The following is a 25,241-nucleotide window of genomic DNA, read 5'->3' as shown; positions in this document are numbered from 1 at the left end:
CATTGGTTCTTGATTGATTGTATGCTACCTCTTGAAATGGTTGAAAGTCGACCAATTCTTTTCAGTATAGTGATTCTGTGTATTCTTTCCATCTTCTTTGGATGATTCCTGCATCATTCGATATTTTTCCCATAGAATCCTTCAATATTGCAACTTGAGGGTTGAATTTTTTCTTCAGCTGTTTTGACTTGAGAAATGTCAAGTATATTCTTCCCTTTTGGTTTTCTAACTCCAGGTCTTTATATATTTCTTTATAATATTTTACTTTGTCTTCTTGAGTTGCCCTTCAAAATCTTCTGTTCAGCTCTTTTACTTCATCATTACTTCCGTTAGCTTTAGCTACTGTTCGAGAGTAAGTTTCAGAGTCTCTTCTGACATCCATTTTGGTCTTTTTTTTCTTTTCTGTCTTTTTAATGACCTTTTGCTTTCTTTGTGTATTATGTCCTTGATATCATTCCCACAGCTCATCTGGTCTTTGGTCATTAGTGTTCAATGTGTCAAATCTATTCTTGAGATAGTCTCTAAATTCAAGTGGGATATACTTAGGTGAGATTTGTTTGTTCCATTATTTCACCTCTGCATATTATTTCCAATGCAATATGTACATAATTATGCATATTCTACAACAATGTGGACATTTCTTCTGTTATTGGACACTTAGGGTAGCCTCAATTTTCATTATTACAAATTATGCAACAACTGTCATCCACATACCTGTCTCTTTATACACATGTTCAGAGTTTAAGACTGACCTAACTTAATAATAGGGTAATAGAGTATGGTCAACTTTAACTTTATCAGACATTGTCAAATTACTCTTTAAAGTATTTATATAATTTTACACTAATAATTACAACAAATAAGAATTCCTATTGTTCTATATCTTTTCTAACATTGAATATTTTCAGACATTTAAAAAATGTTATTATTCGGATGGATATGAAATAATATCGCTCACTTTTGGTTTTAGATTGCATTTCCTTGATAATTTTTGAGGTTGGGCATGTCTCATTAATTTACTGGCTATTCATATTTCCCCTTTTGCGAATTTTTTTGTTCACTTATTTGTTTATTTTTCTATTGGCAGTGCACTTAGAGAATTCTTATTCATTCTAAAGATCCAAATCATGTTTGTGCTAAAGAATATGACATATATAATTTGGCAACAACTCTAACAATAACCAAAAGATGAGTGTATGGTCATATATGTAGGTGTGTAGGCATATATGTGTATGGGTAGCTGCAGGTAAGTACATGTGTGCACAGATAGAAGTATCTATATGTATGTGTATGTACAGGTATGTGTGTGCACACATAGAGGACACAGTCACAGATACTTGCCAGGCATAACCAAACACCTTGAGAGAATGGTTTTCTGGGTTTGAAGCTTAGGTCCTTAGTCTCAATTGACAACTTAGTCAACCAGCACTACAAAGTTCACGTTCTGCATCCTAGTAAGGGGAGTAGTATTTGGGGTCTTAAAATTTTGCAGGTGGCCATCTAAGATATAGCTGTTGGTCTCTACTCGTTAGGAGCAAAAGAGAAAAAAGGAAACCAGAGTCTCAGAGAAGGAACTAGTCTACAGGGCTAACAGCCTACAGAAACCACAGCCTCATCTACCCTGAGACCAGAAGAACTAAATGGTGTCTGGCTACCACTACTGACCATTCTGATCAGGGCCACAATAGATGGACCTGATGGAATGTGATAAAAACTTGGAACAGAATTCAAATTCTTAAAAAGTCCAGACTTACTGGACCAGTTGAGACTGAAGGATCCCCTGAGACTATCACCCTGAGATACTCTTTAAACCTTGGACCAAAGCTATCCCTGAGGTCACCTTTTAGCAAAAGAACAGGTTGGCACACAAAATAAAGGATATTATGCATGAGTATGGGGCTCCATTAAAAAAACATCTATATGAGACCAAAAGGTCAAAAATTACTCTAACACAAAGATAAGAAGACAAGGGGGAGGGGCAGAGAAACCAGTGTACGGGAAACGGAACAACCAGAATGCAATTAATGAGAATGCTGACACATCACGAAAAATATAACTAACGTCACTGAACAACTTGTGTAGAAATTGTCAAATGGAAATCTAATTTGCTGTGTAAATATTCACCAAAAACAATAAAATATTATTAAGGAGAAAAAAAAGATCCAAGTCAAATTCTTTATACTGTTATCCTTGGCCCTCATACAAGGCAGTCTGTCATTTCCTCCTTGGGGCACCATAGCATTTTGCACATAATTTAAGCCTATTGCATCATATATACTTTTTTCAGCTGCTTCCCTCCCTTATCTTCCTTACATGCCTTACAATTTGACCCTTCATAGTCAGGGAAATATGGTATTTATCTTTGAGTCCTCAGGGTTGAGTACATGAAAGATGCTCAGTAAAGATCTCCAGGATATACTGAAAGGTGACTTGATGAATAAATGGAATTAAATGAATGAAAGAACCATAGAAATAAGAGTATTTTAAAACTTCCTGATAAAATATTCTAGAGAAATGATTTAAACCTTTGACCATTTTAACTAACAAATTATTTCTTTATCATATTACGATTAAATGCATTTACCATCAAAGATCTAAGCACGTGATCAGCGTTAGTGCAATGGGCTGTTTTTTTTGGCTTTTTTTTTTTTTTTGCCAAAACTAAATAAGGTTGATATTTTGATTAGTCTGTGGGAACAAGGTTATTTAAAATACTGCAATTCACTCACAAATGGAAAAATCTATCTTCTCAGACCTTTGAGAAACTAGGCAAGACAACTGGTGTTAGGTCAGGAATGCTGAGACATGAAATGTGGCAAATACTCAGACTATATTAAAATATCTTGGGGGACTATTTTAAGTTTAAATGGCTTTCAAATTTATAAGAATTGATTTTTTTATTGACTGGGAGCTATTTGACCAATGTTTCATCTTGATCGATCCCTTCTAGCCACCATAAAAAGTAGCTTTTTTACCCTGTTCCTTAAAAATTTATTAAAAGAAAATATTTTAAATCCCCATTAGCAAGAAATCTGACCACAGATTGCTTTTTCACAATTTAACCAGCAGAATGGAATTGATGTTTCTTTAGATTTTTTCATTTTGAGAGAAGTTCTTTTAAAATATTCTCCAACAAAACATATTTATTAAAAATATTTTTTTGACCAAATTGCCAATTGAGGCATAAAAGAGACATGCTCTGAATCCCATTTTTAAAAGTTCATAACTAATATGAATTATGAAAAATATTCTATCATTAGAAGTGCTTACATTTTGATCAAAACAACCAATTTTGGGGCCCAGCTTTTGAAAAAAGACTTTTAGCAGGAAATAGTTCTGAGTTTAGCATTACATTATAACCAAGAGCCAAGGACTATGGGCGAGCATTGCAAATCAAAGTCCTTATGGAAAACTAGGCCAATGAACTGTAATAGATGTTCCCCATTCAAAAGGTGTATTTTTTTATTCAAAAGGTGTATCTCTGATGGAATTACAATTACTTTTTTAGTCAAATATATTGAGTCAATATAACCTGTCCCCTTAGGAAATAGGATTAAGTTCTAATAATCTGAAGCTAGAAAAAAATAGTTGCACTCTAAATGGAGTTTGAAAGTAAACTGTTTCCAAAGTAAGAATAACCAAAAATGACTTGTAAACTTTTTGTGATGCATAGGTGTACAAAAAGTACAGCTTCTTTGAAGATCTAGAAATATTTTGATGTGACTCGCCTAAAAATAAATTTCAAGAACTTAGGAAATTTACTTGGCACTTTGCTCAAAAGATCTTTGGAGGATTAAATGTCTGTTCTCACTAGGAAGGGAGTTTTCCCAAACCATTATAACCACTTTCAAACTCGTTCCATCAAGCTTAATGGCAGGAGAATCTTTATCTTTCTTTCCTTTAATCAAGGTGTGATCAATAGGGTTGTGTGTCAACTTGGCTGGGTTATGATTCTGAGTGGTTTGGCAGTTACATTAACGAGGCAGGACTCAACCTATAAGATTAGGTTGTGTACGGAGTCAACCTCTTTTGAGATATAAAAGAAAGAAGTGAGCAGAAAGACAGGGGGGCCTCATATCACCAAGAAACAAGAGGCAGGTGAATAGCGCATCCTTTGGACCCGGGATCCCTGTGCTGAGAAGCTCCTTAACCAGGAAAGATTGATGACAAGGACCTTCCCCCCAGAGCCAACAGAGGGAGAAAGCCTTCCCCTGAAGCTGGCACCCTGAATTCGGACTTCTAGCCTCCTAGACTGTGAGAGAATAAATTTTTCTTTGTTAAAGCCATCCACTCATGGCATTTCTATTATAGCAGCACTAGTTAACCAAGACATAAGGATATCAGAAGTGTGTTCCTGATTTTCAGCCTGGGCCACCTCCACACTAATTTGCTTTGTCTCTTTCAGTAGCTCAAGTTATTGTGCTGGCTGGTGATCCCTCAGTCACTCAAGCTCTTCTCAGAGCTAAATCATTTCTAATTCCTTTTATTTTTCCTTTTATTATAAAGACAAAATACTTTTGTTGCTCCAATTTAATGAAGATTTAAATACATTTTAACAAGTGACAAAAAAAAAAAAGTGTTGTAGACAGGGATCCAAAATCATCATCTCTTGCCAAATAGTCCATTTTAGCTAGCTGAATACCACTGCTGCATGGTGAGCAGGGCAGAGTCTGGGGAGACAATCAGATCCTTTTGAGGTCCAATACAGTAACTTACTAGCCCTACAGCTTTGAGAAGTTTACTTGAATTCTCTAAGTATCAAATTCCTCACAGAGCTGTGACTATGGTATTCAGCTCGGTATCTGTTATAATGGAGTACTACTGGATCTAGCAGGGCTGTGACTGTGTTGCCTAATCTCCAAAAGGTGACAAGTTTAAAACCAACTCGCTTCCTTTCCAGCAAAAGGCGCTTTATTTCTTTTCCACAGAGGTAGAATTGATAAAGCTTATACTACCCTAAGAAGCCCTGGTGGTGCAGCGATTAAGAGCTCAGGCTGCCAGCGAAAATGTAGGCAGTTTGAATCCACCAGCCACTCCTTGGAAACCTTACGGGGTAGTTCTACTCTGTCCTATAGGGTCACTCTGAGTCAGAATCCACTCAATGGCAATGGAAGACTTTTAATTATCATAGTACCAATTGTCATACAATAGACTCCTTTATCTTTATAGTTCCATGAACAAAGATTTGTCTCAAGAGGCTATGGGGAAAAAATTGAATATTTTCGAGACCTACGGTTCACATTCATTCAATCAGTGAACATTTCCCATTTATCAGGATATTACTATACTGCCTCAAAGAGTTCAAAGTAAAGAAAGAAACCAACAAGTGTGCATAATTAAATATGATACGGTAAGTGCTTTAAAATAAGTATGCATGTGGTAGACAACAGGAGCCCTGGTGGCACAGTGATTAAAAGCTTGGCTGCTAACCAAAAGGTTGGCAGTTCCAGTCCACCAGCTGCTCCTTGAAACTTTATGGGACTGTTCTCCTCTGTCCTACCCCGTCTTTGTGAGTCAGAATCAACACGAAAAAAGCAACAGTTTTGGGTTTGGCGGAGGGTGGGTTACATGGTAGACAATAGCCTAAGAAGGACCAATTAACATAGATTCGAATACTGGATACTTCTCCATTGCTAAAGAAAATGGGAACACACTTGCCTGTTGTATTAATCTCAACAAAGCAATATCTCTACTACAGGCCATGTGCAAAATTAGCAATCTGGTTTTTGCTAAATTTTTGAGACATGAACAGATCTCAAAATACTCTTACCCAAGGACATATGTTTAAACAGATTGAAGTTTACCAACTTATGCTTTAAAAAATTAAACTGGCAACTTAGAATAAATTGATTTGACAACTGACAGACTATCTCACATTTTTCCCTTTCTTTTTTTATACCACAGTTTTTACTATTGTCTTCAAAATGCCTGTTCTTTATCTTCCTTCCTCTAACAACCCCCCAAAAAACACATTTTTTACCCTATAACTTCTCATTTAAGTAATCCTATAATTTTTATATACTATTTATAGAACTACGGCTGCTAACCAAAGTGTCGGCTGTTCAAATCCACGAGGCACTTCTTGGAAACCCTACGGGGCAGTTCTGCTCTACCCTATAGGGTTGTTACGAGTCCCAGTTGACTAGACAGCAATGGGTTTGGTTTTAATTTTATAGAGTTTCCCTAGAATTCCTCTTTCAAACACAAACATATTTATGAATTAAAAGTATCTTGAAAATAGCAGATAGCAATGCTATTAGTCAGTAAAATAGTACCTACCTCTAGCCTTGATATTATCTTAAGGAATACTTGCGAGGAAGGGAAGAGAGAGTTTAAAATTACTGCCAAGGAAAAAATTCAGACTTTCATGGAAAATAAATTAACCACTTTTGAGACAGTAAAGATGCCTGTTATTTGATTTCATGTAAATATTCCTTCCTTAATCTTTCCTTCCTTGAGTACAATTATATAGTAATAATAATTCATTTTCTTTGCATATTAATGTGTCCAGTTTAATTTTCATTTTTCACCTGTTGCCATCAGATTCGGAACATAAGAAGAAAAATTATTCAATAAGACAGAGAAAGAGAGATCTTTAAACTTCTCTGCATACGACAGCAATACACACATCAAGACTAAAGAAATGTCCATATCAAAATTACTTCCACTATAGACAGCTCAATATTGTTGAACATATTCTAATAAAATCCATGAGCAGTCACAAATACAAAATGATTTGATCACTTTATTCATGTTTATAGCCATTTGTTTTTCATCCTCATGTCAATGATGATTATTGGCAGGACACTAAGCCAAAGACCCTGGAGCCAACGCATTAAAATACGATGTTTACATTTATCTCTTCCTGTCGAGCCTTAGTTAAGACCATAAGCTAAAAATTCTTCCCTTCTAAATGTTCAGAGGGGAAAAAAGCCATAGACTGTGGAATATGCTGTAAATTTAAGTTTTGATGCAGACAATAAATTATAGAACAGGAGAATCAGAGTCCTCGTGCTCCAGCCAACAAAATGTACTCTTTTGAATATGATAGGCTTTAATTAGGGTGATTAAAGCTGATTAAAGCTGAAACCAATCCAGCGATTTAATGATAGGTTAATTAATGTTTGGAGAGTTGAATATTGGTATCAGACCCATTGCAATGGATGTCTAAATTCAATTTGGAGAAAACCTTGCTTTTAAAAACAGTATTATTTTAAAAAGTAACTCTGATTCTCTGTTAATTATACTATATGCTATAGAAAAATCCACCTTGGATTTATTTAATCTGGTTGGAGCAGAGAATTAATTGTTGAATTATCTAAGACTTGCATTATATATCTTTGTTCTATCTTCCTACATTCCAAAGGGATAGACCCTAAGAGAGTGTTATAATGAAGCACCATCCTACCCCTTAATTGTGGTGCTCTGCCTGATATTAAAAAGACCTCAGAAAAGCTTCTGTGTTTTAAAATATTCCAAAACGTTGATCCTTCCCAAATTAGTTGAGTTTCCGGAGATTACAGTCCTAATTTTTTCATTCAATTCAAAAATAAGTCCTTTTGATTTCAATGACATAGGATGATTTTTATTGTATAAACAGATGGGTAAAAATGACTAAGTTGCCAGATTTATTTTTAAAAAGCTACAACACTGAAAGGAGCAGCATAATATCATTCAAAAAATATTACTGAAAAATAGATATAAAATCTTGGGATAATACTTTTCTTATTTAAAAATTCTTACAAAGCAAAGTTTGTCATTGAGAAACATACAACATGGGAAAGGTGGCAAAAAATACACACAATTATACAAGAAGCTAACGCAGGAACAAGCAAATATGTCATGTCTTGTGACCTTTGACTAATTCAAATATTTTAGCCCAGAAACAATTTATCTTGGCCAAGAGACAATTGCCTACACTAGCATTTATACAATAATCCCCTCTCCCCAGATAACATTATCTTAAATTAGATATTATGATATTTACATTTTGTTGTTGTACCAAAAATAAAAAATAGTAGTTTTCCTACAAAGCATGTTGTATTCAAAATTAAAAACGCAAAATGTCTCCCTTGTGAACTTGAATTAGGTTAAACATACATTGATACCACCAGATATATTTATGAAATGTACTTGTGATAAAATTGGTAATTAAACTAATGATTCTCCATTTGTGAGGATTAACTAATAGACTATAATCTCTATAATCCAGTCAATTAGAAGAGGAAAGAGCTGTTGAACAGGCATTCTCAAACTAATACTAACATCCAGCTTTATCTCACAGAGCCTTTCATGAAGGATTAACAGTTACTTTTCAAAACACAAAATTAATATAGTATTAGACAGTTCAAGAAGAAGGCACCGAGGGAAGCAGTGAGTGTTTATGGTGATGGAAACTTGATAACGAATATGGGTGGTAACTGTACATGATTAATGTAATTGATATCATTCAATTGTATACCTAAAAAACATCAAATTGACAAATGTCTTATATATATTTTTACAACAACAACAATAATAATAATAAGACAAAGACTGCATCTAGGTTAGGTGAGATGAGCATGATGGGAGGACACCATGACATAGCAGGGCCCTAATTTTCCCTTTGCCTGGCTGCTCAAGGGAGAGTCTCCCATTTTTGTGAAGGCAGATACTTGTGACCAGACTTCAGAACTGTCTGTCTGGAATGGGCAGAGCATAGTATGGGAGCACTTCTATTCTCACTCAAAATGATGACCCTAGATGATAGGACCAGGGCAACTGGAAAAAGTGTCACTTCTCACAACCTCCTGAATTTTCCTGAAATCAGTGTTTTAGGCCCATCTGTTCTTTTTGTTTTTTGTTTTTTTAGTTCTTTAAAAAGGATCCCAGGTGGTACAGTGGTTAAAGCACTCTGCTAACTGAAAGGTCACCAGTTTGAACCCACCAGCCCTGCTCCACAGGCGAAAGATCTGGCAGTCAACTTCCATAAAGATTTACAGCCTTAGAGACCCTGTGGGGCAGTGTGCTCTGTCCTGTAGGGTCGCTAAGAGTTAGAATCGACTCAACGGCAGTAGGTTTGGTTTTTTGGCATTTAAAGAGCTATAAAAGGTAGAACTTCAGAAGAAGAAGCTAGAGAAAAAAAAACTGCAGATTTCCCTGCAGCCTAGTGATCTCCAGAACATTCAGATTTCTGATAGTGCATACATCCTGGATTTAGCTGTAGGGATCATATCATATAAGAGATTTGTCCATTCAATGTTAACCTACGTACTTAGAACCCTGGTGGCGCAGTAGTTAAGAGCTTGGTTACTAACCAAAAAGTCAGCAGTTTCAATCTACCAGCTGCTCCTTGGAAACCCTAGAAGACAGTTCTACTCTGTCCTCTAGGGTCACTTTGAGTCAGAATGGACTTGATGGTCATAGGTACAGTTCAGGTGTGCTACGTAGCATTTCCCACTAACAATTTCTACTTTGAAGACAAGAGTCCACACAAAGGTTTTATTCCCCCAGATCATGCTAAAAGAACAAGAATGAAGGTTTCAAACCAGTGATAAAAATAACACCTAGTTGACAAATATTATTTTGAAAATGTTAGTAACAGTATTTCACTCACTGTAATTACATGGAAAAAAAATTAGCTTGATGTACTGAGATAGATTGCCTAAATAAATCATCATAAAAATAATATATTAAACAAATATTTTCATATATTTGGTAATTCCACTTCAACTGTGATATGATCCTCCATTTGGACTGCATTTGAGCATACGTATTGTGTTTATTAAACAAGAGGCCTTAATTTAATTTACCTAGTGGAGTAACATCCTGTAATTTTATCATTAATTATACTTAGTAGCAAATAAAAAATGTCCTGGCATCACGTGAAAGCAGCTGGGTCGTTGGGAGTGATCTCAATCCTTCCTCCCATTCAAAGAGGTAGAATCAGTGCCTGGCAAGAACGGAAGAAAGATTTAGCCCTTGATGAGATCTAAGGGGCTAAGCTGGATATTCAGCTAATATGTTTCTACCTGGTGGAAGACACTATTAATCACCAAGTCTTGACCAGTCAATTACCAAACCATCAATTTTTCACAGTGTAATCTCATTCCATCTCTACTTTTTGGTCAATATGAGGAAAGGTAGAAGCTCTTGAATATAATAACAATTTACCAAAAAAAAAAACCAAACAAACCCATTGCCATCGAGTCAATTCCAACTCATAGCAACACTATAGAACAGAGTAGACTGCCCCATACAGGTTCCAAGGCTATAACATTTATGGAAGTAGACTGCCACATCTTTCTCCCTCGTGGAGCAGCTGGTAGTTTCAAACTGCCAACCTTTCAGTTAGCAGCCAACTGCTTAAGAACTGCACCACCAGGGCTCCTTAATAACCATTTAGTAATTCCAAACACAAGGATCTATCTAACTCTGAACCATGCTTCCCAGGGCTGCTTAGCAGTGGCCTGGGCATCGTTGACATTCAGCCTAGGTTCACATTCAGCCTCTGGCGATAAAGTCAATGGCATTTCTGATTCTATTGACCAAGATGCTTTCATCATGTCCTTCTAAACTAAAAGTAGAATTCTATTTTAGTAAAGGCAAACTTTAAAACAGAAATCATTCCAACAGAAATTTTAGAAACATAGAAAAAGATGACATTAAAAACATAAAATTCACTATGCTTTTGTGCCAACACTGACCTTCTGTTCCAAAAGCAATATGTTTGTAGGGATTGCTGCAAAAGCCTTGTAGCTTGACTTGGTCTTGTATTGCTAGAATGAGTAACCAGAAAGCAAGAGTGGAGATGAAAAGGACAAAGATACGATATAATTTTAGACTAGTTCTACCAAGTTAATGGCATGTTAGCAAATGAAGAAAAAAAAAACCCTTATGCTTGAAAAACTTACTTCTGACAGAAAAAAATTAGCTTACCAAGTTAATATTTTATTAGAATGAGAAGCAAAGGAATACTACAGTAAAATATCAGCCTAGGGATCATAGGCAATTACATGCTACCCAATTTCAGAACTTAAAAACATACATTTCTACAAAGTTATATATAAATTTCTCATTAGCAGCATTTCCTCCTAGGAGTACTATTCTATAAACGTAGAATTTTTTACTTGATCCTCAAAGTGGTTCTTTTTTATAGGGCCATAATTAACAAATGATATGCCAACAAACTTAATTGAACTCTTGATATATACTCTTGCATCAGTCATAAAAACACAGGTTAGAATGCACAGAATTTAGCAGCCTTTTTTTAAAAAAACAATCAGCAATGTAGTCAATAATTTAAATATAATTAATATCAGCAATCTAACTCCTTAATGGAAAAACTAGCAGGCCAAGCTCTTAATCTCAAATTCGTTTTCTTAAACCTCACTATAGTTTCCTATACTTTCTAATACATTGGTGTTAATGAGGATCACAGAGGCATAACAAATGATAAAACTTCTCCAGTTTTAAGTAAAACTCAGAGTAATATAGTTCAGGTTTGTGGAGTATTTGCGGAGGGAAGTGAATACACGGAAGTTGTAGAAATCAGGATAATATGCACAATCAGAACCTCAATTTTGATATTGCTCTGGGTCCCAAGCTGCTTAACTAAGTTCAAGGCTCTCATCACTTCAAAAGTCTGTGTCTCAGGCAGCTTCCCCAGGGGCCCTGAGCCAGCAGGAAATCAACTCAGAGCTCCAGGCTGTCTTAGCGCCCTGGAAGGCAGACCAGAAGGTCTGCAGAAGAAGACAGGGTAATCAAATAAAATGAAACCTTGAGGTTATGGATGTATTTGAAGTCACCTTCACTAAACTGGTGTGAGAAAGCTAAGAGACTGGCACATCTGATTTCTTTAGGAAGAAGTTGAAGTAGACAAATTAAAATGCCAGACCCAGAGGAAGCGAGTCAATGTTCATCTAAAAGCAGAACACTGACCCTTTTTACTTTTTTCTGTTTATTATGTTAAATGTAATGAAAAGAAATTAGCAACTTGAGGCCTGATACCAACAGGTGATATACAGGTGATATAGGATGCCACCTAGTCAGATAATTCCAGAACCCAACACACTCAATCACACACATGCTAACTTAAACATATTCATACACACAAATATATATATATATATATATAGACATGCACATACACTCACTTACAAATTCACACACATTCATACTCACACACTCACTGATACACACATGTTCACTTATATACACTAACACTCCCACATGCGCCTACATATATGTATTCACATGCACACACACTCACAAATTCATACACAGTCACACATACTTCACATTACACATACATTCATACATAAACACTCAGCAAAACATATACAAGGAGAAGCTCAGAAGCTGCATCCCCCCCCCACCCCAAGGAATGAACTTTGAATGACTATTTATCTTTCACATTCTCTCCCCCAAATCCCAACCAACCAGCTCTCATCTGCCACAGGAAGAAGTGACGTGGCCTTTGGCAAATCTCTCTACAGTCCTGCGTCCCACACTTCCATCTCCTACAAGAGGGGTGATGGCTGGAGGATGTCTCAAGTCCCTTCAAGCCCTACATCTCTACATTGACTCTGAACTCCTACAGTCTTCAGACAACTTGAATAAGGATTGAGAATGAAAGTTCATCTTTCTGGGGAATAGAGGTTGACATTTATTACTAATCAAATCACATACACTGCCTGATTTAATTTTATAGAAGGTCATTGTGAGTCGGAATCAACTCGACGGCACTGCATTCTAGGTATAACCAAAGAGTCAGTAGGAAACGGAGACATGGTGAGGTTAAATGACTTGTCCAAGACCATGCATCCCATAAAAAGCAGAAATAGGTTTAGATCCCAGACCTGCTTGGATGCAATACTCATGCTTTCTCTCTAGGAAGAATTTTCCTCCCTCAGAATATACCAATGTACTCCTAATGCAGAATAAAATATACCACTAATATTCCATGATGGTTTTTGAATATTTAATTGTAATAAAAGATGTAATAATAACAACAATATCTAACAATCGCTCTGTACCAGGTACTATTCTAAAAGGTTTATATATATTATTTCATTTAATTGTCACAACAAACCTATAAGGTAGATATTATATTATATCCATTTATACATGGAAACTGAGGTATAGAGGCGTTAAATAACTTACCCACGGTCACTCAGCTAATAAATCACCCCTGAGCTTTAGACACAGGCACTCTAGCTCAACAATTGTACACTTATCTACCATACATCCCTGCCTCTCATTTCAGAATCTGTATCATTTATAATGTTTGTCCTCCCATTCTCACCCTTAAAGAATCTAGTTGGAGAGGCCTGTAAAGAGAGATTTCTTGTTATTGGAAACATAATGTCACAGAATCTTAGAACCAAAAGTGATACTGGAGGCCATCTGGTTCCACCTGCTCATCCAAGACATGAATCCCTCTGTTCGTCTGTTCAGTCGCCACATGAACAGTTTCCTACCCCCCAAGGCAACACATTCAGATCTAATTGTTAGACTTGGCACAAAACTCTCCCTTCTATTGAGCCAAAATATGCCTCCCACTAAATTCCTTCATTGGTCTTACTTCTCACTTAGAAGCATGGCACCTGGTAAGAGTGCTCTTCAACATAGTAATTGTACTGCTGCCTTTACAACTCCCTCCTTACTGAAGAATTCCACTATCCTCATCAATCTCCTCTGTCAATATTACTCTAAATTTGGAAAAAAGTACATAACTCTCCAGATGTTTAATACAGAGTAAAATATAATTGTCACCTCCATGATACTGATGCTAAACACAATTAATGCAATGAAAATAATAATTAAGATTGTCTCCTTGGTTTTTGAGGAGTGTTTAGAATATACATGAGGTTGGGGTCAGAGTCATCTCATATTGCTGGATTACACTGAGCATGTTATCATCTAAACTGCCTAATTCTTTTTTTTTTTAACATTTGTTGAAATTAAACTCTATCCTGTACTTATGCTTTTATTTTCTAGACCCAAAAGTTAGAATTTAGATATTATCTCTATTCAATTTCATCTTATTAGAGTTGATTTGTCATTGTAGACCACAAAGGTTCGGATTTTTATGTAATTTCATGAGCCATTTTGTTAGACATGACATTTTCATCACATTCAAATCATATGGCAAGTGTAGTGAGCTCTTGCCACTGAATTATTTCAGCCAGCTGAACATCAATCCATCCTGAAAATCTATTTGGATATGGCAGTTCAGCTAATTGATTCATTCAACAAATATTTATTGACTATCTACTATATTACATGCAGTACTGAAGGTACTGGAGATTGAGCAGTAAATAAAATATTCAAAGCCTCTACTGTCTAGAGCTCACATCCTGATGAATGGAGATAAACTATAAACAAATAAGTGAGCAAAAGAAATGTCATATGGAGATAAATAATATACATAAAACCAAAATAGGGTGTTGGGATAGAGAGTGACCGTGGGGATGCTTTGTGTTGGGTGATCAGGGAGCAGTGGTAAATTCACAGAAATATCTCACCATGTCTCTCCTATCTCTCCTTCTTGTTCATGATGTCATGAAAGATACCACAGAAGCTGGAACTTGGAAGGCATCCAATAAATGTCTCTTGATTCAACAAAATCTCTGATTTCCAGTTACAACTGTTTTTATAAAAATTTACAAACTAAGAATATAGGCTACAACTATTGGAATTTACCATAATACTTTTTTGGGAAAATTGGAACACAAGGCTCTCTCATTTTTTTTATAATCCTCTTATTTACCATCATTTACAATAGTTTTGCAATAGAAATAGAAATGTCATCTGTTTTGTGACAAAATTTATCTAGACCAGGAGAAATGAACTCACTTAGAGCAACTAGATATTCTTTCTAGTTCATCGATCTCAACTTTTCAGCTCCTCTAAAACATATGCACTTTTTTTTTTCAGTCTGAGAATCATTCTTGTTGCCATAAAAGATACTTTTTGGGTCCGTTATCTTTCCTCTGGCTCTCTTAACCATATGTCTTAACAATATATACTTAATCCAAGTAATGGAGTTGAGTAGAGTTTGGAGCATATTTCTTCTTCAGCACTCCAGGGCTTCTGGGTAATGAGCCAAATGCATTGGTTTCTCTCTTTTGTTTAAAATTATAAATCCTCCAGTCAAGGAAATGTTAGCTAACTTGAATAACAACCTGTAGTATTACAGGCTAGAATAACTATCAGCTAATCAATCATAGGTGGTAGAGCCAGCGTTAAATTAATTAGTAAGTGAGGTACCCACGGGCTTAATTGTGCTTACCTACTAATTAGAAGTTGTGTACTACAGATTAGTAAGTAAGCACAATTAAGCCCATGGGTACCTTGCTTATTGGGTAATCCACCCCTGGGAAGAACTGACCTGCCTGATCCTGAATGGGCAAAAAGGTACTGATACCTGTTGTATCTCTTTACCTTGTAATCTTTCCTTTCAATCAACATTCAATAAAATATTCATTAACTATCTAGTACCAGAATGATAAAATGAAAAGTATAGGCTTAGACAAGTAAACAGTATCTTTGAACATAAGTTATTTTAACAAGAGCTAGTAGTGCTAATAAAAAAAAAAAAAAATACCACAACATAAATTCTGTGTGTGCACGTAAGGATGGTAAGGACATATACTGCCGCTTCAGAAAATATCGTAAAATACCATAAATGCACCCATGGAGTTGTATTTAGGTTTCCAATATGTTTTGCCTTCACTTATAAAATAATTTAAATTTTTCTCCTAGTAAATGATCATGGCATACCTCTATCCTACCCCATGTCTTGTTGCTGATACCTAAAATTCCACCATATCCAAAAACCAAACCCATTGCGTGGAGTCAATTCCGACTCTCCAGTAATTATGACTCATAAGGTGTTAAAGCGAACCATTAGGTGCATTGACAATAGGGACATTGGGACTTGTGGTTACACTCTAGGTGCAGATGAATGTATGAATTTCAGATTACACAAACAATATGAGGAGAAGGCCCTGGTGGCAAGCCTCTGTATGATCATGGCCAACTCCTAGTAGCATCCATGAACAGAAATGACAGCATCACTCTAAAGGGATGCTTCCTGCTCATCAGTGATCATGTCTGCACTGCGCGAGTTAGAATCTCCGTGACAGCAGGTCACATAGAGAAATGTACTGACTGTTGCCAGTAAGTTTCCAGTGTGATGTATTTGGAAATGTTTAACACCTTAAAGGAATGAGGGTTTTACAAGTAAAATACCAGTTACAAAGTCTCATGAAATATCACAAAGCTCCCAACTAATTCCCTAAACAAGCTATGTGTTCAAATATCTTTAAGGCCAGGGCACACATGCTACTGGAGCTTCTTATAGTTGGAAGAGATCTTCAGTGAGCTACACACTATATGAGGTTTTGAAGTGACAGTCGCCCCAAGCTCCCATATGAAACATCATGACAACTCATTAGGAGAAAAATTCAGTGGGTGTTTATAAACGAAGGCAAAATATATTGGGAAGGAACCTAAATACAACTCCATGGGTGGGTTTCATGATATCAGTCTTTCTCAAGGGAAAAAAATGTCTCAGACCACACAGATGTTGAGCAAAGAGAAGTCTGAGCAACATTCAGTGGCCCATCCTAAGGCCGTGATTATAATGCAAATAATATTTTAAAACTACACCTGAAATTAAAATACCTTATCAGTTGCATAATACTGGTGCAAAGAGATTCAGAACCTTAAGATTCTACTGTGAAAAAGAAACATCAAACATGCTTTATATGTGGATTTAGCTCAAAATATTCTAGCTGTGCCATTTTATTTTAATATCAAAGGACAGTAGGGCCCCGACTTTGAACTAATATCATTCAAATATTCTTGTTTTAATTAGATGGCCATCTATGTTCTAACACTCCTTTCCTTCCAGGATCTGGGACTGGGTGAAAAAAAAAAAAGGAAGCTGATCTAAATCTGAAACTCTGACTTCAAAGACAGCCCTGTGCTCAGATTAGCACCACAGTAGAAGGAGCAAGACAAGAAACAACCCATGAAAGCATACAAATCTTTTGATACCACAAAGCTTTTGTCTATTTCCATCTATAATTCTATAAAATAATCTTACCAATTTAAACAAAACTAGTCAAATGTCAAAAGAAACTGGGATAAGATTTATCTATCCCAGGATCAATTTTAATGACTTTTTTATACTCAAGTTACAATTTCTGCAAATAATAGCCTGTAATTAGAAAAAAGAAAAAAAAAATTGGTAGGCTGACTTCTACCTAGAGAGATAACAGCAAGAAGCAAGGAGGAAATAAGTATGACAAAAAACAGCATGTCTCAGAAAGCAAGTGTTTTTGCATAAGTTATAAATTATTCAAATTTTTTCTGGGAAATTTTTACCCATGATAAGCTTTTTTTTTTCTGTTCAAAAGAATAGAGCAATACTTTTTTTACAGGCATGTAAATTATATCCATTCCTCCTATTTTCATGTTTGTCAAATTCCTTGTGAATTTCTCTAAGCTTGAATTTTCTTGACTTGGAAATAAAAAAATAAAACAGAAAAAGAAGCCAAGGCTGAAAGTTTTCGTATGTTGGGAGCAGTCAGAGGTCTAGGGAAGAACAGAACTTAAATAAACAGGCCTTTATTTTATCAAAAGCCCCCCTGGGCTCACTCTTTTCCCCCTCTCTTACTGTTTCCAAAACATGAACAAAACAGAGTGAACAATAAATAGAAACACCTTGAAGAAGCTTCAGAAGTAAAATTACTTTACACACAAGTAATACATAATTTAAGTGTCAGGCAGCATGGGTTAAGAAATTATTATTAATAAATTCAGGAAATGATAATGTTTAGATTGCAAAAAAAAATGAAATATTAGCCAGGGTTTTTAATACACCACAAATGAATTCATGCACATATATACATAAAAGGTAATAACCAAATTATTTTACCTCAAATAAATAGAAATTCCTTATTTAAAATCATAGAAAGCTAGATTTTATCCGATTCATTTGCTTTGAAAGTTTCAAAAGCAAGAGTTTACTAATCTCTAAAAATACAACAGCTTTTAAAATGACCCAAATATGTAAACTGAGAATTCTGACTTCTATTCCATAATAATGAGGATTTCCTCCATGAGAAGTATTAAATCAGGCTAAACTGTGAATCTGAGTTATTGCTTTGAAGCAATAAAAATCATAGTAATAAAGAACATGGTTTCAAAAACCAGCAGACAATATAAACATTAGCTCGGCCAGTGCCAGATATGTCACCTGGGCAACTAACTCGCTGAACTTCAGTTTCTTGGTGTATAAGATAGGAAAATAATATCACTAACATCATATGGGTTTTAAAAATTAACTGACAATATATTTTAATTAATTTTTTTACTGTTTCATATAACTACTAGTATAGTTTTTGACTCACAGAAAGCATTTATGTTAACTATTATTATCACTAAGGAGTCCTGGTTGCACAGTGGTTAGCACTTAGCTGCTAACCAAAAGCTCAGTAGTTTGAACCCACCATCCACTCCATGGGATAAAGCCTTGGAAACCCTATGGGCAGTTCTAATCTGTCCTGTAGGGTCACCATGAGTTGGAATTGACTTGAATACATTTTGTTTTATTATTATTGTTATCATTACTATGATTGCTATCTAATTATGAGAACAATCTTGTTATGTCTCCACATATAGTCTTCTGGGATCAGATTCTGTATATTTGGTCAGGTTTTTGTGTTTGTTTCTGTTTTCCATTTCTGAAATGCCAACTCACTTTTTCTTCTTCATTAAGCTAAAACCTAAACATTCTCGAGAGGAATGACATTTACAGCAACTTCCTTCACTAACCTGTTCCCATAATAATGTTCCTGCTATATTAAACTCACTCAGCAATTTTCTTGCATATAATTTACATTAACATTATGTTTGTGTTGTCTTATTCTTTTCTAGCTGTACTATAGATTTAATAACTCTACATTACTTGTGTGTATATATACTGTAAATGTGTGTGTGTATGTACATATATATATTTATATTCCTGCTGAATACAAGTTAAAAATTTTTTAGGACAAAGAATTCTCTCTTCCATGTTTTTTTTAAAAAAGAACAACACACCAAGAAAGCCAGTGGTAGGCATCCAATAGGTTTTTAACACATGCTCTTTAAGTTGAATTGTATTGCAACATAAGATCACTTCATCTCTTCAATCTTTTCATCATCCAAAAAGTGACAGAGTTAAATTAGATTCCATGGTACTTCTAAGCTCTAAAACTTTATTATTGTAATGCACTAAATTGAAAATTTCTACCCCTTCCTAATACAGGCAATTTCATACTTTGTGTTACGTATATAACAACTCCCAAATCCTAGGTACATATTATTCACATTTTGAATTATTTGAGAAAAGCTCGGAAGTTGTCATGCTTCAGAGTAGGGCTGTTTTCCACCAGGGAAGCTGGGCTCTGGTGTTACTCTTTCAAATGTTTCCTTTCCCATACTAAAATGAATGCTGTGTTCACATCCTTGCTCAATGGGTTGCTTCAGGGCATTTAAAAGCTACCATTTCTCCTTTTTCAATATTATTTCCTTATGCCCAGCTTGTCCACCCTTTCTCTACTTCATAATTACTAAATATTTAGTGTTTATAGAAATTCTTACGTAACAAGGGAAATGTCTATTCCTGTTGCCCTATATGCATATAACTAAATCCATCTTGATGTAGTTTGTGCCAGGGAAGCAATAAAGAAATAAACCTGGTAGAAAAGGAAGAAAAATAATAATTATAAATGAATGTGGGCAGAGGAAGCAGAAAGCTTTCAATCTGACTGGACAATAATATGGACCTAGACCTAAGATAGTATTCCATTTTAAACTAATCCTGCCTTCTGTTCTGTCATTACAGGATATCTTGAGGGATGACAGGGCCCATGTTATTCAGTAATCAGAACTGTATCATATCCCCAAATATCAACTAACTGCTTCTAATTCTCTCATTGGCAGTCAACGGTATAATTCAAATTATGCCTAAAAAAAAAAATGCCCTTGCAATCATAGATATAAGAAGTTATCTTAAGAGGAGGATTTGCAAGACCAAAGGGTTTTATTGACACATTTATAATTTTAGACAGATTATAATAGAATTCACCTCTACATTCAAATATACCAAGTACTAGCTCCCCCCTTGAGTATTCTATACTCCTTGTAGGAGTAAAACGAATACATAAGTATTAATTTTCCCTCTGGGAAAAAAAGATTCTTCCATATAATAAAATAAGCATGCAAAATGCAATGTGACAAAAAAAAAAAATACCTTGGGTTTCTTATTTTCTGGGTCTGCTGACATGGACAATGCACAAGGTGAAATCAGTTCCTTGGTTCTTGTTAAAGAGATGGGAGGTGGTGAGGTTGAAACAAATAACCTGCGGTCGGATATTGCGCTTTCAGACTTCTCAGGTCTTGAAGGCAAGGTTCTACTGCCGCAATTTGGGTGCAGTGCTGAGGGACTGAGCTGGTGTGGCTGGGTGGGCAGATTAGCACGAGGGAGAGAGGAGGATCCCAAGTTGGGAAGAGAGGATGAACTGGCACTTGAGATAGGGGATGAAGGAGTAGCTGAAGGATTCTGTGCCTGGCCAGACAGCGGTGATGATGCTCTCTTGGATCTGTTTATCAGGTTTGAAAGAGCTGGGGAAGGTTGGAAACCTTTCTCTGGAGAGGAGAGCGTGGCTCTTTGGTTAGTAGGAGAAGCTATGGAAGATGCTGCAGAGGAGGCTGAAGTGGAAGGGTATGTGTAAAGTCTCCTGGGCTTTTCTGGACCCCTGAGGTCAGCATCCTGTTTACTCTTCAAAGGAGAAAGAGGAGAAGAGCTAGGTGGGACAGGTGGAAGCCCGGCAGAACTCAACGTATTGGTTTGTAGCAGGGAAAGTGTTGCGTTGCTCTTCAAAGAACTGGGTGATGGTGTTTCCTCCACGTTGGAAGAAACAAGGCTGCTACTAGCATGTTTTGTAGGAGAAAGGGAGGGTGCCAGAGTAGACTTGGTGAAAATGGGTAAATGAAAGGATTGCTGGGTAAATTCAGAAACCTGGTGTTCCCCTTGATCTGGGGACCCTGCTCTTAGGGAGCAACTTGAGAGAGATTTCTTAGGCACGGATGAGGTTTGCTTTACTTTTTGATCAAGTGTAAGTGTAGAAGAGGCCAGGGAGTTGAGAGAGAAGGTGGGGCAGGATGCAGGGGAAAATGGTCTTTGGTGAGAGGGGTTTGACTTGAGAATAGCAGTGAGGAGGGAAAGCCGAGATGGCACTGGGGACTTCCCCTCTGACTTTGAGAGATTTCCACTAGATGACATTTGGCTACAGATAGTAGAAGAAGAGCCATGGAAAGAGGAGGTAAATGCTTTTGGGCTTGGAGAGAGTGAATGTGTGACAATACGAACTGGTATGTACAAGGCTGAATTTGGCTTCAGAGAAGCACCGGAGGATGGTGAAGGAGAAGAGGTTCTCGGGCTTTCTCTGGGACTAAGAACATGGGAGGTTAACGTCGTTGTCTTCTTCAGAACTTCAGGTGTCAGTCCAGGTTTTTGATTTGCTGCACTTGGACCAGATAAATTAGAGCCTGGTAGCTGAGTAGAAGGGGGAAACTGTAACGTCGAAGAGTTGCCCTTCGATGCCAAAGAGGATGAAGAGTGATCAGTAGTTTGAAAATAAGTAGCTGTTTCTTCCACAAAGACCCCACTGCCATCCAGCCTCCTACTGTGGAACTCCTCTAGGACAGAGGTGCTGCCGAGGTTAACTGGGTCAGGCTGTGTTTTCTGATTAGTTGGAGAAACAAAGGAGAAAGCAGGTGGTTTACAGGCAAGCTGCTCAGAGGTAGTGGGAGAAGAAGTTAACTAGAGGAAAGAGAAATAGACAGATTGAAATAGAGCATTACTTGTGAAACTATCAAAATATTCCTGTCACTTATGTGTTCAAGCAAACAGTCCTTCTATTATCATAAATAAGAGGAGATAGCTAAGCCTCCATAAAAATGAAGGAGATTCTGTTTGGCTAATGGAAGATTGTTCTGAATTTGAAATAAAACAAATAGTGAAGCATTATATCTTGTAACTCATTAACTCCTCAGAATAAAAACTAATATAAAATTGTATTGCATGTTTCTGTATAAAAAATAATTCACCGACAAGATCTAAAATATTTCTCTTAATTTGGATTCCTGTGACTTGAAAAGATTTAAACCACCCTCAGTATAAATTTCAAAAATTTACCTTGGTATATAAATTTCCTTCCACTGAAAGAATATAAACCATATTACAATGATGATAGCTACAATCTTTTAAAGATTTAACACACTTCAAGTGTTTAAAATTCTAAAAAGTCAGGCTACTTCCATGTATTGCAAACTTAAAAAAAAAAAATTCCCAGAATTCAAAAGATGCAACACCCAATATCAATACAGAATTATAAATTGAGACTGAAAGAAAAAAAAGAAAGAAGGAGTTTTAGCTTATTAAAAATATGGTCCTTAATTGTTTGCCAATGAGCGCTGGTGGCACAGTCATTAAACACTAGGCTGCTAACTGAAAACTCAGCAGTATGAACCCACCAGCTGATCCATGAGAGAAAGATGTGGCAGTTAGCTTCCATAAAGATTTACAGCTTTGGAAACCCTATGGGGCAGTTCTGCTCTGTCCTATAGGATCACTGTTAAGTCAGAATTCACTGGACAGCAGTTGGTTTTTGGGTCTGGGTTAATTATTTGCCAGAATGAACATTTAACAGATGACTTGTGGTATTCTGGAAGTATATCAAAAGAAGCCAGAGTGCTTTACAAATGTAATCTGCTCATCCCAGGAAATCCTACACTAAATAAAGAGAAAAGAAAGAAACAATGCATCATCTTACAAGAGAGGCTAGGTAGTGCCATGAAATAACAGTGTGCTTTATTGTGCTATTTTAAAAATCATTCAGTACTTTGTAAGTACTGAAACCATAAATGATTCTAAAGCCAAATCTTTTAAATAGTAGCTTTCCTTCAAAATTATTGATCTGATTGCATCATACTATGAGAAAGGAAAAACACAAGTGTCTAATAGTTGCCAGTTGCCCTCAAGTTGATTCTGACTCATGGCAACCCCATGTATGCAGAATAGAACTGTTTCATAGGGTTTTCAAGGCTGTGAACTTTCAGAAACAGATCACCAGTCCTGTCTTCTGAGGCACCTGTAGGCATTCAATGTGCCAACCTTTCAGTTAGCAGTCCAGTGCTTAACCATCTGTCTAATAAGAATTTAGGGAATTTGCAAGGGAAAATGAAGAAAACCAAAGACACAAGGGAAAGATTAGACCAAAGGACTAACGAACCACAACTAGTACATCCTCCACCAAACTGAGTCCTGTACAACTAGATGGTGCCCAGCTACCACCACTGACTGCTTCTACAGCGATCACAACAGAGGGTCATGTACAGAGCTGTAGAAAAATGTAGAACAAAATCCTAACACACAAAAAAAGACCAAACTTAATGGTCTGACAGAGACTGGAGAAACCCCGAGAGTATGACCCCCAGACATTCTTTTAACTCAGTACTGAAGTCACTCCTGATGTTTACCCTTCAATCAAAGATTAGATCCAAACCAAACCAAACCCATTGCTATGGAGTCGATTCCGACTCATAGCTACCCTATAGGACAGAGTAGAACTGCCCCATAGAGTTTCCAAGGAATGGCTGGTGGATTTGAACTGCTGACTCTTGATTAGTAGCCAAGCTCTTAATCACTGTGCCACCAGGGCTCCAAAGATTAGACAGGCCCATAAAAAAGCAAAAAACAAAATTTAGGAAATATCAGTCATTCAAAATATTGTTTAATATTTATTAAGTGCCATATATATATATATATATACGTGTGCATACTACACATATATACATTATGCTTTAGTCACAAAGGAGGAGAATGTATAAGAAAATAATGATTAAACTTAGCAAAAGTTTGGTTTACAACCACAGTAAAAAAGATTTCTTGATGTTGCTTTATAAGAATGTTGCCATCAGGCCTACTGCACAGGTTTTCATACTGTAGAATTTCGAGCTCTAAAAATATTTTAAACTGATCAATTCAAACAACTCACCCCAAACTTCTAAGTTTCTGGGCAAACATACACAAAATATTGCTTTCTTTTATATGTAAATTCATGTGTGTATTTGCAACACAGAGTTCTTGTGACATAAATAATATTTGATTGAATACATTGCCCTAACCCAGAATATTCAAAAATCAGAGATAATTGAAAATCAAGCAGAATTCAATCAAACTGAGAATGAAAACTTAACAATTCCCTCACACAAGTTTTACTTAGAAACAACTCTGCTTAGCCCGTGAGTACATAGCTGATTCATGTGCTGAGAGAATATACTTAAAGAACTACTAGCTGGGCAGCCAAATGTTTCTACACTACAGAACGACAGTATTTTATTCAGAGTTATGTAATCATCTGTAGTCAAATTAACATTTAATCTTTAAGAAATCATTCTCCCAGGTTTAATGCTACATTCAAAACACTTTTTTTTTTCATACTCAAAATGAAAGGTCTTCACTAATTGCTTCCTATGATTGGTCTTTCCTCAGAGAAACAACAGACACATTTCAAGACTATAGGATGTCTTTCCCCCACATGTCTGTTTACCTATGTTTTATTGACTATGCAAAGGCATTCAGTTGTGTGGATCATAACAAATTATGGATAATGTTGCGAAGAATGGAAATTCCAGAACATTTAATTGTACTCCTGAGGAACTTGTACTTAGACCAAGAGGCAGCCATTCAAACAGAACAAGGAGATACTGCATAGTTTAAAGTCAGGAAAGATGTGCATCAGGGTTCTATCCTTTCACCATACTTATTCAATCTGTATGCTGAGGAAATAGTCCCAGAAGCTGGACTATATGAAGAAGAATGGGGCATTAGGATTAGAAGAAGACTCATTAACAACCTGAGCTATGCAGATGACACAACCTTGCTTGCTGAAAGTGAAGAGGACTTGAAGCACTTACTGATGAAGATCAAAGACCACAGTCTTCAGCATGGATTATACTTCAACATAAGGAAAAAAAAAAAATCCTCATGACTGGAAAAATAAGTCACATCATGATAAATGGAGAAAGGATTGAAGTTGTCATGGATTTCATTTTACTTGGATCCACAATCAACACCAATAGAAGCAGCAGTCAAGAAATCAAAAGGCACATTGTGTTGGGTAAATCTGCTGCAAAAG

At 36.2% G+C, this 25,241-nt stretch overlaps 1 protein-coding gene across 1 annotated transcript in view; it reads right to left on the bottom strand.

The window, feature by feature from the left end:
- MLIP (muscular LMNA interacting protein) overlaps positions 1-25,241 on the bottom strand; it is a 147,915-nt gene that overhangs the window by 100,169 nt on the left and 22,505 nt on the right. The window contains exons 5-6 of the mRNA XM_023544748.2: positions 20,291-21,862; positions 10,686-10,757 (exon numbers count right to left, since the gene is read on the bottom strand). Of these exons, the coding sequence (XP_023400516.2) occupies positions 10,686-10,757; positions 20,291-21,862 (1,644 nt within the window). The remainder of the gene's footprint in view (positions 1-10,685; positions 10,758-20,290; positions 21,863-25,241) is intronic.

Source organism: Loxodonta africana, chromosome 1 (genome assembly GCF_030014295.1).
Source record: "Loxodonta africana isolate mLoxAfr1 chromosome 1, mLoxAfr1.hap2, whole genome shotgun sequence".
Classification (NCBI taxonomy): domain Eukaryota; kingdom Metazoa; phylum Chordata; class Mammalia; order Proboscidea; family Elephantidae; genus Loxodonta; species Loxodonta africana.
Note: the sequence above shows the minus strand (reverse complement) of the source record. Positions and strands in the feature narration are given on the sequence as shown.